Source organism: Lemur catta, chromosome 3 (assembly GCF_020740605.2).
Source record: "Lemur catta isolate mLemCat1 chromosome 3, mLemCat1.pri, whole genome shotgun sequence".
NCBI lineage: Eukaryota > Metazoa > Chordata > Mammalia > Primates > Lemuridae > Lemur > Lemur catta.
In genome coordinates, this window is record NC_059130.1 from 126,565,596 (window position 1) to 126,580,086 (window position 14,491).

General features: G+C 63.9%; 2 protein-coding genes across 2 annotated transcripts in view; both read left to right on the top strand.

Moving 5' to 3' along the window:
• Positions 1–5,974: 5,974 nt before the first annotated feature.
• On the top strand, positions 5,975–7,094 carry HES4 (hes family bHLH transcription factor 4). Its single transcript, XM_045548813.1, is given in 5 exon segments — positions 5,975–6,216; positions 6,299–6,394; positions 6,483–6,570; positions 6,660–6,907; positions 6,909–7,094. Coding segments are annotated over 5 exon segments (642 nt in total). The 5' UTR covers positions 5,975–6,108; the 3' UTR covers positions 7,011–7,094.
• A 6,690-nt stretch (positions 7,095–13,784) lies between these two features.
• The window catches only part of PERM1 (PPARGC1 and ESRR induced regulator, muscle 1), a 7,561-nt gene continuing 6,854 nt past the window's right edge, over positions 13,785–14,491 (top strand). The window contains 3 exon segments of the mRNA XM_045546583.1: positions 13,785–14,087; positions 14,090–14,197; positions 14,200–14,484. Coding sequence (XP_045402539.1) covers positions 14,061–14,087; positions 14,090–14,197; positions 14,200–14,484 — 420 coding nt within the window. The 5' untranslated portion in view covers positions 13,785–14,060.

The following is a 14,491-nucleotide window of genomic DNA, read 5'->3' on the forward strand; positions in this document are numbered from 1 at the left end:
AACCGCATCTGTCTACTGGGCTGTTCCGAGTTCTGCCACACGCAGCACCTGGGAAGCCATTAAGGCTGCACTTGCTCATCCCCCCCCAACCCGAACCAGGTAGGATCACACCACAGCCTCTACCTGTGATAGGGTCCCCGCCTTCCCAAGCAGCTGGGGTGACTCCCGGGAGGGTGGTCGGTCAGGGGCCGCAGGCCTGGGCCTGGCGCAGGACTGGCTTAGACCGTGAGGGGAGCCCGAGCCCCTCAGGGCTCCGCGATGGTGTCCAGGGACGCAGCCTCTGCGTGACAGCCAGTGCATCTGCCAGCCCAGGCTGCCCTCTCTGCTCCCGTCCAGTCTGGGTTCTTTTCCCTCAGGTCAGCCACAACTCCAGAAGCCACAATCCTGGATGACGCTGGCCTTTGGCCACAGCTCGGAGGTCACCCCGATGGCAGGGCTGGGCCTCTGCCACGTCCCCCTGGACAGGATGGGCAGGGCCTGTCCACGGGCCTCCCAACAACGCTGGGGCGCAGGTGCACCCCAGCTCTCTGAGAAGGCCACACGGAGCCTGCTGCTCACCCTGTGGGTGGTGGCCAGGCGGTGTGTCATCAGAGGCCCTGCCTTTCCTGAGAAACACCTGTTGTTGAAGTCCAAGGCGCTGTAAGCACCTGGAGGCAGCCCCTCCCTTCCACACCTCCTAGGGAGACTCTCCCCTGCCCCACCCCCAGGACCAGGAAGGCCCCGCGGCAGCACCCCGGCAGGGGCCAGCCCTATAGCCCCAGACCCACCTCCCGCCGCCCCTCTGCCCTCGCTTGGCAGCCCCTGTGAGGGCTTCCTGGGAGAGCAGGACCCGGGACAGGGTGAAGGGCAAGCAGGAGGCTTCTGCCCCTGCAGAACACAGCAGGCCCCTGGGGCTCCGCGCCTGGGGGAGGCAGGCAGGTCTGCAGGTTAGAAGCCAGCCCTCTGCTGCATTAGGGAGGCGGAAGGCGGGCCAAGACCGTCTGTCCTGCCTTCCTGGAAGGTCCCCTGGAGAGAGGGGGCCTTTGCTGATGTCCTGTTTGCCACCAAGATGTCCAGCTCTGCAGTTGCAAGTTACCGTGTGTGGTGTGACGCTTGCATGGCTTTCTGTCCTGGGGGACGTGGTGTCTCACTACTCCCTGCAGCATCCCCGGGCTTCTACCTGACTCCATCTCATGCCTGCACCGCCACCCCTGGGTGCCGCGGACTTTGTCCTCGAGGGCCCCCACACCCGCTGCCGTCCTTGTCTGGGAGCAGCACACATCCTCACTCTGAGAAAGCCACGTCCTGACCACAGATCTTAGAGAGTCCACCCCCACCGCCCAGATGTCGGGGGCTTCTGTCACCTCCTGGATTTTCACTGCCTGGCCATGGGGGACCCGGTCTCTGTCATTCATTCACTCACTGAGTTGTCGTGTCGCGCGGAATGGACCGTCTGCGCCGGGCAGTGCTCCAGGACCAGGCTCCAGCGCTGTGGACAGACGTGAGGTCAGCAGGCACAGGAGGCACCTGCTGCCAGGTGCACACGCAGAAGGAAACTGCAGCAGGAAGGGAGGATGTGAGGTCCTGAGGTGGGTGGCTGGGAGAAGGGACAGACACCCTGAGCAGCTTCGAGGAAAGACCCGGGGAAGGGAGAGTGCCCCGGGCAGGAACGCTGGTGGCACAAAGGAGAGAGCTGCTGCCTCAGCCACCCCTGGATCGGCCAAAGGGACATCCTGGCAGCTAACTGGGCTGCGTTCTAGAGAGAGGGGCGGTGCCTCCCCAGCCACGTGCAGTTGCAGGTCGTCACAGGAGGGGTGGCAGCTGGCGTGGCTGACACGGCCTTGGCATTTTATGGCCACTTCCCTGGAATTCTGTGGGCCTGCGGCCTGTTTTGGCGGATGGAATATGCTGGAAGTTTCACCATGTGAGTTCCAGACCCAGGCCTCAAAAGCCCCTGAGCTTCTCCTTCACCCTCCTGGAACATCGGCTGAGCCTCAGGCAGAAGCCGGTGCAGGCTGGGCAGGGCCCAGGCCACGGGGCAGCCAGCCAGGCCGCCCACCAACAGCAGCCCCCTGTGTGCAGCCTGGCGCCACCCCAGGTGCTGGGAACTGCTCTAGAACAGTGTCTAGAGCAGCCTGGCCCTCCTGGTCTCTGCCGGGGTCCCGGGTCTCTCTCCTGCAGCCTGGCCTCTGTCACTATGATTCCAGCAAACACCTGTGAACAGCTGAGCGCCCAATTCTACGCTCCAGAAGAGAAACCCACGATGGCCCTAGCCCTGGTCGCTTGACAGCTTTGATCCCAGCTGCCGAAGCCCTTGGCAGGGGCAGAGGGAACAGACGGAGGAGGGGGCTTGCGGGTGGGGCGGGTCACGGGTCTCTGACATTCTGGAGCCTGCGCCAGAGGAGCTCCCTGAGGGGCAGGGTGTGCAGGCGTCACCAGCTCTGGTCAGACGTTAGGAGGGGAGTGTGTGGCCGCACCGGCAGGGCCCCCAGGGACATTGGCTGAGTGTCGGGGTGTAGAGTACAGTCCAGTCACGTTGACCACATGTGAGGAGCCCCCCCCAAGGCTGGAGCCCCAGTTTGGCCTGTTTTTGCCCCAAAGGCTCCCCACTGACACGTGGGTGCCCCAGCCGCCCACCGCCCTGTAGCCAATGACGGGCCCTGGAGATACCCCTGGGGCCCCTAGGGCTCGGCCCACACAGGTCAGGAGGATAGCTGGCCTCGGACGGGTCCCAAGAAGCACGTGGTCAGATGGGGGGAGGGGCAAGGAAGCTGCCGAGGCTGTGCAAGTGCTGGAGAGGGGAGGGACTCGGAAGAGGAGGACGGAGTGGCAGGGAGGGAAGGTCCACTCTCCCCGCGTCCAGGGCCCGGCCCATCTACACTATCCCAGTACTAATGCCACACAGCAGATGTCCCAAAACACGTGGTCATCAGCCATCAAGTATTGGAACAGGGTGTGCAGGGGCTCTGCTCAGCTATGCCGGGGACCTCGGCCAGGAAGCTGGGAAGGGAGGTGCCTTGCTCTGCTCACGTGTGGAAGCCAAAGCTGACTGTCAGCAGGGCCCTCGGAGGGGCTGTCGGCTGCAATATTTACACAGACCTCTGCACTGGGTCTCTCCTTGGGGCCTCTCCTCGGGGTCTCTTCCTGGGGCCAGTTTGGGCTTCATCACCAAATGGCAGCTGGGTTCCAAGAGCAGGTGTCCCAAGACAGCCAGATGGACAATGTGTGGCATCTTTAAAATCTAGCCTCAGAGATAGTCTTGCCAGCTGCTGTGTTCTTACTGGAGGCTGTCACAAAGTCTCACTGAGGACACACTGTATGGCATGGGGGGGGACACAGGAAAGATGTGGTCAACCTTTGGACAATGTCACCTGCCACACCAGGGAGTCAGCAACTTTCCCCTGCTGCAGCCCAGGACCCTCCCTCCCCAGTCAGAGCAAGGGAACCCCAAGGACACCCAGGTTTCCAGAGATGTAGTCGGATTTGAGAGGCAAGGAGGGACAGTCAGAGGGACAGGGCAGAGGCCCTGGGAGACCCGGCCATACAGATGGGGGTGCAGCCCAGTGGCAAGGACACAGAGATGCTGGGGAGAACAGAGGAAGCTCGTGTGCCCTGGCCTAGAAAGAGCTCCTTGCTGGGGCTGGGGCTGGGGGGCAGGACAAGGCCCTGAGACCGTGGGGTGGAACTGTCCCTCTCTCTCTAGCAGGAGGAGGGGCACTCAGGCAGGGCATGTGGCAGAGGTGAGTACAGGCAGCTCCTCGCTGCCTCAGTCTCCCGGGTGTCCAGCCCAGACGCCTGCTTGCTTCCGGAGGCGGCAGGGCGGTAGCTGCGCGCGTCGGCGCCCGCTAGGCACGGTCAGCCAGCTCTAAGGGTAGGATCTCATTTATCTCCCAAATGACCTTGGGATAAATGAAAAGATAACTCATCTCGCGGGTGAGAAAATGGGTACAAGGAGTGTGAGCGAGCCCACCTGAGCTCCTCAGGCCCCTCCTTCATCGTGAACCTCTGCCTGTCTCTCCGCGGGAGGCTGGGGGAGGCCCAGAGCTGGAGACCCCTCCCAAAGCCGGGCACAGGGGGCCGGGGCGGTGCAGACTGGCCACGCCCCTGGGGGAGACCCCCAGCAGGAGGCGGAGGCGACCTTGGCCATCGGGGGCGCTAGCGGTTCCCCGCCGGTCGCAGCCCGCAGCCAGAGGAGGGGCGGGGCGGGCGGGCCAGGCCCCTCCTCGACCGCAGGTCTGACCCGAGGTCGGGGCAGGCGAGCAGGGTCCTGGTCGGCGCTGCTAGGGCTTCCCGTGCTGGCGGGCTCCCCTTCGCGGACCTCCGTCCGACCCCGGCGGCTTTGCGAGGTCCCCCACTCTGCACGTGCTTCTGGGACCAGAGAGGGACTAGGGCATCCTCGCCTGGGAGAGGGACAGTCCTGCCTTGCGCCGGCCGGGAGGCGCGCAGGCCCAGTGTAGACGGCGTGGGGTGGGGACACCGGGGCGCCGCGGAGGGATCGGATCTGCGCCAGGGCCACGGGGGGCTCCCGGGTGGGGCACGGGCTTCCCTTGGGCCCAACCTAGGCTTGGCGTCCAAGAGGAGAGGGGAGGCTTCGGCCAGGGACCCGGGGAGCGGGTGTTGGGTAGGGCTGACCTCCAGCCGGCGGCGGCACCCGCTCGGTAGGCGAGGTGACCCTTCGCGGCGGCCGAATGGCTTACTCCCCCTGCTCAGAAGCGCCGCCCCCAAGACTCCCGAGACCCCTCTGGGCCAGAAGGCCCCGTCCCCGCTGGCCCAGCCTGCCCCTCCCTGGTCCCTCGTCCCAGCGGCCCTTTCCCAGCCTGGAATGTCACGCCCTCCCGCCCGGGCCTCGCAGAGCTGCGTTCCGCTGAAGACGCCCCCCCAGAAGCCCTCGGGACCACCAGGTGGAGAGGTTTTCTCCGCCCGGCAACCCGCCCAGTTCTCTCCTGCAACGGCGCGATTGCCGGGCTGGCTCGCCGTCGGGCCTCCGCCGGCCGCAGGAATCCGGGACGGTGCTCAGCCCCGGGCGCGGCCTGGCCGCGGGGGCCTCGGTGGGGGGCGCACGACGCCGCCGGCCAGGTGGGCCCTGAGTACCGAAAGGGCAGGCCCGGGCCGCGGCGTAATTCCAAATGAAAGCAAAGGCAAACGTGGAAGTAATCCTAGCCCTGCTTTTCCCAGACAGGATTTAACAATTGTGCCTTATTTTTCGTGACCCCTTTACTGATGCTTCGCCCGCTATTGGGTAATCACTGGCCCAGTGACGTCATCCCAGCCGGCTAGAGTCGTCACCCTGCGACATCACTCCCGGTGACGTCGCCACCTGCCCAGCGTCATCCTGTTGTCCTGTTCCACGACGTGCCCAGCCCTGCGGGCCACTGCATCCCGCCCGCCTCGCGACCTGGCCGCGACCTCTCTCCAGCCTCGTGGCTCGTCCGTCCCGCGATGCTTCCGCCACAGCCACTGTGCCGAGTGTGGGCAGGCGCCGCGCCGCACACCTGTCGGGTCAAACCAGACACGCGCAGAGGCCTCGGGCCGCGCTGGGCCTGTGTGCGGACGCTGGCCGACTGCTCCGGCCGCCCGACCCGGTGCCCCTGGAGAAATTTCCGGTCAGACTTCCTGCGCCGCCCTCCGGGAGCTCCCTCCCTGACCCGCTCCTGCCCCAGCTTGGCGGAAAGGGAGCCTCCGCTCAGCCCCCGGGGTCCGCGTCCCCTCCTGGCGCGCTGCCTGGAACCCTCTGCAGGGGAAGGGCGCGGGAGACTTCCCTCGTCCCAGCCGTGCCAGAGGCGGGCGCGGGCGGGGAGCCCGGGCTTGCATTGTCGCCCGCCTAGTCCGCAGGACGGAGCCGGCGCGTGAGTGACAGTTGGCGGGGCCCGCAGCCCTGAGCGGGGTGGGGGCAGCGAAGGAGGAGCGCGGCCACCTATTGGCTGGCGCGAGCGTGGGAAAGAATGCGGACCCGGGTTCACACACCCCGCCGCGGCGCGGCTTTAAATAGCCGGGAGGCGGGCGCTGCGCGCCGGCCTAGAGCCGGAGACCCGCCAGGGGGGCGCCGAACGCCGCTGCCCGCCGTTCACCCTCCAGCCGCGCTGGGCCCCCGGCGGCTCCGCACGGCACCGGGAGGCGCGAGGGCGCACCATGCCCGCAGACGCTCCGGGGAAGCCGAGCGCCTCGCCGCTGGCAGGAGCGCCGGCCGGCGCCAGCCAGATCCCAGACAAGCCCCGGAGTGCGGCTGAGCACCGCAAGGTGGGGTCCTGGCCGGGCGGGGGGACAGGGATGGGGGGTAGAGACAGAGGAACGTGGGACTCAGCCACTGTCTGGCCCGCAGTCCTCCAAGCCGGTCATGGAGAAGCGGCGCCGAGCGCGCATTAATGAGAGCCTCGCTCAGCTCAAGATCCTCATCCTGGACGCCCTCAGAAAAGAAGTAAGTCGGGGGCGGAGAGGGACGGAAGGCCTGAGACCTGGAGTCTGGGCACAGCTGAGCTGCAACCTACCGCCCCGTCCCTGCCCAGAGCTCCCGCCATTCGAAGCTGGAGAAGGCGGACATCCTGGAGATGACTGTGAGACATTTGCAGAACCTGCGTCGCGTGCAGGTGACAGGTGAGGCGCAGGTGGCAGCGGCCGGAGGCGGGAGGCGCGCAGGACCACCGTCCCAGGCACTGACAGCTTGTTCCGTTTCGTTCCCGCAGCCGCGCTCAGCGCCGACCCCGCGGTCCTGGGCAAGTACCGCGCCGGCTTCAACGAATGCCTGGCCGAGGTGAGCCGCTTCCTGGCCGGCTGCGAGGGTGTCCCGGCCGACGTGCGCTCTCGCCTGCTTGGCCACCTGGCGGCCTGCCTACGCCAGCTGGGGCCCTCCCGTCGCCCGGCCTCTATGCCCCCGACGGTCCCCGCCATGGAAACTGGGACGCCCGAGGTCTACGCCGGCCGCGCGCTGCTGCCCCGCACTCGACTGCCCGTTCCCCCTGCTGCGCCCGCCAGGTCTGACCCGGGCGCTCCCCGCCGACCCCAGGGCGGGGCCCTGGAGACCTTGGCTGAGATGACTGCAGGGGAAGCCGCGCCCAGTCCTAGGCCGTGGCCTTTGCCGAGACTGTGCCAGAGAACACTGTTTCTAGAGGTTGTGTCAACAGTTTGTGTTTTTTTCTGACTCTGTGAAGGGTATGATTTGGTAGCTGGCAGCCCAGGTCTACTGCGGTCCTGCCGCCCTGGGTCCCCCAACGTTGGGCTGCCCACCCCTCCGCCTGGCCTGCAGGTCACCCCCCCCCCCCCCCCCCGTCTGTTGGGTCTGCCCTGGTCTGCACAGGAACCAGCAACGTGCCTTGGGGTGGGGGTGTGAGGGGGTCCCTGCGGAGGCTCAGGCAGCAAGTTTGCCAGAGTGTACCCAGCACTGGCAGGCAGGCGCACCGCATCACGGGCAAGCCGCCCTTAGTGCCTGGATTTGCCCAAGGGAGTCAGGGTCCTGCTGTACATGCTTCTGTCCCTGGAAAGGGAGGTCCCTCCCCCGGGGTACAGACTGAGGGTTCCTCCCTCACGTGAATCCTGAGCACCAGGCAGCGATGGGCATGCACCCTGAGCGACCCCTGTGGTCACCATCCTGCTGTCCTGGCCCCTGGAGGCTGCTGCTGGGGGCTGCGCTCCAGGTGCCATGAGGGGCTGGTCCAAGGCACGGAGCCCAGACTGCGGAGTGTCTCATCCTGAGCCGCCACTGGAGGCGGCTGATTTCATCGGACATTTGCCCACAGCCTGCCTGGCTGGGGTCCATGGGAGGCGGGTGAGTCATCTGTCCACAGGCTGGTCCATCCCCTCCTCCAAGGCTCCAGGACATACCTGAGTGTCATTCACCTGAGTGTGGTTAACCTGGACTTCCCAGACACAACCATGCACACCTGGCAGGAACCTCCAAGTCCCCACTAAGCCAGTCACCCCCGACTTGCTGCCTTGCACACCTGCTGGGCACCCAAGGGCTGGTTCAGGAGCCTAGATGGGTGGGGGGAGCCCACGTGGGCCAAGTACTGTACCCGTGGATATATGCTCCTTGGTCCTGGGCCCAGGGGAGCCTCAGAGTGTCCCTTCCCCCTTCACAGCTGTGAGAAAGGACGGTGTTGATGTTGCTCAGGCTGGATCAGGCTGTGGCCTCCTTGGCAGGGCAGGCTGGAGAGGGTCTCCATGGGGACAATGGGAAGCCCAGCCTGGTGGAGGGAGCTGCCCAGGGAAGGCCTCAATGCAGAAGGGGGAGGGGCCCTGGGTGCTTTGGGAAGTGAAGCTGGGTGTGTGGGTAGGGCTGGCCGCACACGTCCTACAGGGGGAGGAGGGACCCCCCCCACCTGTATGGCCCAGGGGAGGTGGGTCGTCCTATTCCTTCTCCCCCACTAGAGGGCAGCCACCTCCCATGACCATGCCCCAGAGATCTTAATTCCTCTCTGCCCCCCCAATTGCTAAAAGGGATCTTTGCAGCGGGGCCCTGCTTAGCCCTCCTTCAGGGGACCTCTCAGGCTCTGGGACCACACTCATCAGACAGGCGAGCTCCTCAGGATATCCCTTGTTCTCGGCCTACGCCCTGCAATTCTCTCTCCACTTTCCACACAACTCTTGGACCATCCCATCCCACCGCAGGCTGGTGGTGTGTTGTCTGGACCCAGCCTGACTGGGCTGCGCCTGTGTCCCTAACCTCTGGCCTCAGCACCTGCCTGAAGCAGCGAATCTGAATCCATGCTGATCTACTGGGTTAGACCAGGGAGACCTCAGGAAGCACAGCCTGGGCTGAAGCTGGGCCCCCAGGACGTGGGCCAGACTGGGAGGGCAGCTGGGTCTCAGGAACAGCTGAGGGACCGCCACCCCCCTGGCTCCAAAGCCTCCCCCACACCCAGCCAGAATGCCTGCTGGAACCTGCTTCCTGGGGCCCCAAATGTGGGGTGCTCCCTCTCACAGCAGGGTGTTAGGGTCCTAACCCTAACCTCCCACATAATTCCTGGCCTCAGATGGAAGTCCCTAGGTGAATGGGCTCTGGGCCAGTCCCCTGTTCCTCCCCCTCCCCCAACTGTTTTTATATTGGCTTTTGGCTTGCAGAGGTGGCCTGCTGAATAGTGGGTGGTGCCCCCTTCCTCTGGAGGGGTGGGCGTGGCTGGCAAGTGCGGATCACTGCCCCCAGGTCATCTGCCACTGCCGTCTTCCAGCCCAGTGCTGGGCCCCAACCACGGGCCAATAAATGTTGCTGAAATGTTATGCCTCTGAGGTGTCTCAGGCCTTGTGTTCCTGAAGATACAGAGCAAGTGGAACTCTCATATACCACTGGTGGGAATAAAAATTGTACAACCCAACAGGAAGACAAGCAGTTTCTTAACAAGTTAAATATATACTTATCGTATGACCTAGCCATTCTAATGCTAAGCATTTTCTCAGAAGAATGAAAGCATATATCCACACAAAGACTTATGCTCAAAAGTTGATAGAAGCTTTAAATGTAGTAGCCCCAAATTAGAAATAATCCAAATGTCCATCAACAGATTAATGGAGAAGCAAAATGTGGTATATCCAACAATGGAACACTTCTCATTAAACAAACAAACAAAAAACCCCACAACATGGCCAGGCGAGGTGGCTCACGCCTGTAGTCCCAGCTACTCGGGAGGCTGAGGCAGGAGGATCACTGGAGCCCAGGAGTTTGAGGTCGCAGTGAGCTGTGATGACGCCACGGCACTCCAGCCTGGGAGACAGAGTGAGACCCTGTCTCAACAAAACAAAACAAAACAAAACCCACAACAACTATGACACATGCAGAAGTATGGACGAATATTAGGATAATTACGTGATGACAGAAGACAGACATGCTGCACTCTTTTATTCTTTTTTCTTTTCTTTTTTGTTTTTTAGCTGTAGCTGCTGGAATGGGAAGACATACTGTACCCTTTTGTGTGGCACAAACAAGCACATGCTGTGACTCCTTTTATACACCGTTCTAGACAACGTGTGCTACTGTATCGTGGCAGAAAGCAGATTAGTGGTCTCCTCCTCAGGGAAGGATTGCCAAGGAGCGACGGGAACTCGGGGGGTGCGGTGGAGGGGGGGTGGAGACGTATATGGTGTATGCATACGTCAAACCCTAGAACAGTGCACACTTTAAATATCTGAAGTTTATTGTGTGTTAATTACACCTCAATAAGGCTATGAAAAAATAAGAGGAAAAAACCCGTATCTGTGTAAAGCAGTTAAGAGTGTCCTGGCATGAAATAGTTGCTCATTGAAAATTAGCTCTCATTCTTCAGACCTGTTTGAAGGTCAAGGGCTTGAAAGGGGCTACCTGACTTCAGGGAAGGGGCCTGGCAACCCCCCAAGGAGCCCCCATCCTGCCTTCCCAGCCGGCGGGAAGGGGCAGGGCCTGGGACCCCACGCGGCCGCCAAGGCAGGAACCGCTGCCGGGGAGCCCTGTCGCCATCGCCCCTCGGCGTCCGGCGGAGTCCTGCTGCCCTCTGGTGGCCGCCAGGGGCACAGCGGGCCGAGACTCCGCTCTCCATCCTCCCAGGGAATCCTCCCAGGGAATCCGCCCGTGCCCGCCCTCCTTCCACCTGCCCACCCGCGCCCACTGCACCCAGTACCGACCTCTGCGGAGAATTAACTCCTCCACCGTAGGGGTGGGTCACTCGCATGGCACGTCGTTCCTTGCTGGGCTGAGAGTGCGGCCCACGTGACATTCCATAGACAACCCCCCTCCCCTCGTTTCCTCGGCCCCACCAGGGAGGTTCGAGATTGGGATGGGAGTGGAAGAAATCGCCTCCCTCTGAAGCCTCAAGTCGACTCCAGTGGCAGTTTGTCTTTAAAGCCTCACAGTGGGCCGGACCACCTCCCTCCAACGGCCTGGACCACCTCCTGCCACTGGCTCCCGGCCCGCAGCCTTGGGCCGGCCTCCCTGCCTCCCCGCAGACCTGGCCAGGGGAGCGTCTGAAAGCCGCATCACCCCTGCCCCAAGCCCCAAAGCCTTCTCATCTCGCGGGAGGCCACGTGGCACTCGGCCACCGTGCCCCTGCAGACAAGGGCTTGGACCTGAAGGTGACACGGCCCTGTCTTTGCAGGGGGTGGCACTGTTCTGACCCAGTGTCCACGTGGAAACAAAGCGGGGCCGCGTGACCCCACCTCTCGCCACCCATAAAAAACGCATACCAGGCGTGAAAGGTGAGACAATGAAGTTTTCTAAACATGCAAGAATATTTTCATGGTGTCTTCATGATTTGGGGGCAGGCAAAACGTTTTTTTCAAAGGACAGAAAAAGGCTTGTGCTGACCGTAAAGAAAATTGTTGCTAAATTGTATTAAAATTAAAATCTTCTGTTCATCAGAAACACCACTAAGAGGGTGACAGTGGGGGCAGAGAGGGAGAGTGTGGCCACTGCGCGCTCAGTGAGCTTGTCCAGGGTGCAAACAACCCGACAGGTGACAAACCTGTACAATCTGACAAGACAACACGGAAAGGGCACGTGGCAGCCACTGCAGACGCGTATCTGCACAGGAGGCGGGCCACGGCGGGTAACCGCGTACTAAGGAAATGTGCACAGAAACCAAGATGCGACCCCACCGCGGAGCACGACGCCCGCAGTGGCAGAGGTGGTCACAGACGCACTGTGCCGGGAAACCGCCCGTCCTGCAAACAGCTGCCGGGGAAAACCGCTGGCCCGGCACGACCCAGCATGCTCACCGCAGCCCTGACCCAACCTCCATCCTCGGGAAGACACACGCAGCCCCCTGGCGCAGTCACATGCCGGTAGCCCCCGGCCGTGAGGGTGCCGGGCGGCCCCCCAGGGGCAGCCTGTCTGCAGGGCGTGGAGCGGAGGGGCGGAGGGAGCTCAGGAAGACAGGTCTGCAGGTGGGATTCCGTCCACATGAGGTTCAGCCTCGCCAGTCTCGCGCTGGGCAGCCTCCGGGGGCAGTGAGGGGGCCTCACTTTCTGGCAAGGCCCCCGGCGGTGCACTTGCTGCAAGCCGGAGCGCTCGCTCCTCCCAGGTGACACTGCCACCCCTCACAGCGCTGGCCCCCAAATCTCGTATCCAGACTCTCCTGAGCCTTGTGGTCCACGGCCCCCTCCCCAGAGGCCCTCTTTTTCTTTCTAAGAATGTGTTGCTGCAGAGATGAGCTTAGTTACCGGTTCAATTAGATGTTTGTTGTCTGATTCCGCCCACCCTGTCCTTTTGTCCCCCAGCTCAGGACCTGCCTGGGGACGGGGCATCGTGGGCCCCGAGGTCAGGACAACCGGGCGTGGGGCAGGACCCACCCCCTGCGGCTGCAGCAGGGGTGAGAGCAGGACCTCTGGGGCTCACCTCTGCCCTTACTGGCTGTGTGGCCATGTGTGAGTCACTTGCCCTCTCTGTGCCCCTCTCAGGGTGCGTGAGTTTATAGAGAAGCACTCACGGGGGGCTGGCACAGAGGCTGGCACCCTCCCGGCTCCTCCTGAGACTGGCCCGCCTGGGGCAGCGGCACCCAGACACCTCTCCTGGAGGAGGCAGCCTCTGTGCCACCATCTTGGGTCCTGTCCACCATCCAAGGTCGGGAGAGACGCTGGCAGAAAGTGAACCCACTGTTTTCCCCTGAACCTTCCAACCCTCTCCTGAGGCCTGGGGGTCCACGCTTGTTTTGGGGGGTCTCCACCGACAGCCGGCAGTGCCCCCCCTGCCCCCGAGTCCAGCTGCCAGGCTCAGCCACGGTGCTGGAGGCTCATGTGAGCCCCTGGGGGTCAGGCCGGGGAGGTGCCTGTCCAGGGTGCAGGGGCCATCTCCAACGCTGGGCCGGGACATTGCAGAGGTGGCTGGTGGGGTGAGTCTGAGGTTTCCTGGCAGGAGAAGGCAGCAGAGTGGCCCTCAGCTCGGGGAAGGGAGGCCAGCAGCGCTGACTGCGGGTCGGCATTCTCTGGCCCGGGTCTGGCCACCGCGGCCTGGCCCTGGGCTGGCAAGACCTCCCTCGTGGTGCTGGATCAAATGCCATCTATTTGTGGCCTGGAGCCTGTCGGCTGGCACGAGTCACATGTGACCTGGCAGGGTATTTTTGGCAGTGGGGGTGGAGCCTGCGTGGGGAGCCCAGCACCATGCCGCCCCTGGGCGGGCAGCTCAGATGCCCGGCTGCTGCCCAGCTGGCTGCCGGGACCCAGGTAGGACATGGTCAGGGACTGAGCCCTGACCTAGGGGGTCCCAGTGGTGGACAGCCCCACAGAGAGTCTGCAGGGCTCAGAGGAGGGCGGACATCGGGGTGTAGCCATGGTGCCCTGGGCTCAAGTCTTCTCCGTCCCAGGACTGTCCCAGCCAGAGGGACCGTCCACCCTGGGTCCAGAGGTAGCTGACCGGAGGCTGAAGGGCAGCCCCTTAAGGGGGTAGACCTGTGGCCCGGCCGGGGTCACCTGGGTTCCCAGAGACAGGCCAGGAGAAGAAGGTGCAGCAGCTGCCAGGCCTGGGGGTGCAGACCCTGACAGCGGCCCGCGGTGTCTGCGGGGGTCAGAAGGCTCGTTGCTCTGTGGCCTCCAGCCCCGGGTCTCCCTACTGACCTCTAGCCAGCTCTGGCCAGCAGCAGCGTGACCTTGGTGAGCTCAGAGGAAGCCTGACGACGGGGCCGGTCCCGCCGAGAGGGCTGGGCACCTGCTGGACACCACAGCCCCCTGCAGCCACCGGGGCACGCGGGGCCAGGCCAGGGCCGACCCCCCCGAGGGGACCGACCCCAGTGGGGAGGTCCTGGAAACGGGCTTTGCCACATGAAGTCGGCCTGGGCACCGGCAGCTCAGAGGAAAGTTGAGGAGGGGCCACCCAGAGGGACGGAGCAAACGCAAGCCCGGAACACGGTGGCTGGTGACCTTCTCTAGCACAGAGCCACGCTCGGTTCTACTGATGTGACAGGTGTCGTCACAGAGTCTCCATCTGGGGTCGGTTTGGAGAGAGAGGAAGTGTGAGTCGGGGTTTCCTAACTCCCTCTGGACCTGTTCTGTCCCCTCCAGGTGCAATGTCGTGGCCGCAGCGCCGGTGCCCCTGGGTCGGGCTGGGCGGTGGCGGCCTGTGCCGGCTGGTGCGGGGGGCCTGGATCTGCGACCGTGCCGCCCAGCCCCCACGGTGTCCCTGCTGACCCGACATGGAAAACTTCCAGTACAGCGTGCAGTCCTGAGCGACCAGGACTGGGCTGAGTTCTCGGCCACCGCCGAGGAGTGTGGCCTCCTGCAGGCCGGCCTGGCCTCTGGGGACGAGCTCTTGTCCAGTGACATTGACCAAGGGGAGATAGCAGCGGCCCCCTCGGGCTCCTGCCCCTCCCTCCTGGGCAGCCGGCCCGCGAGGAGGAAGAGGAGGAGGAGGAGGAGGAGGACGCAGCCACCGGGCAGGCGGTCAGCAGGTCACGGTGCGAGCTTGTCTTGGCCTTGGGGGCTGCTGAGCAGACACCCAGCACGTCCGCACCACTGGGAACTCGGCCGTCTCTCGGCTCCAGTGCCACCTCTCCTGGCTCAGCCCTCCCGGGGCCAGTGTCTTCCAGAGACGACATGCACAGACTCCTGCAGGGCCCCGCCCCTA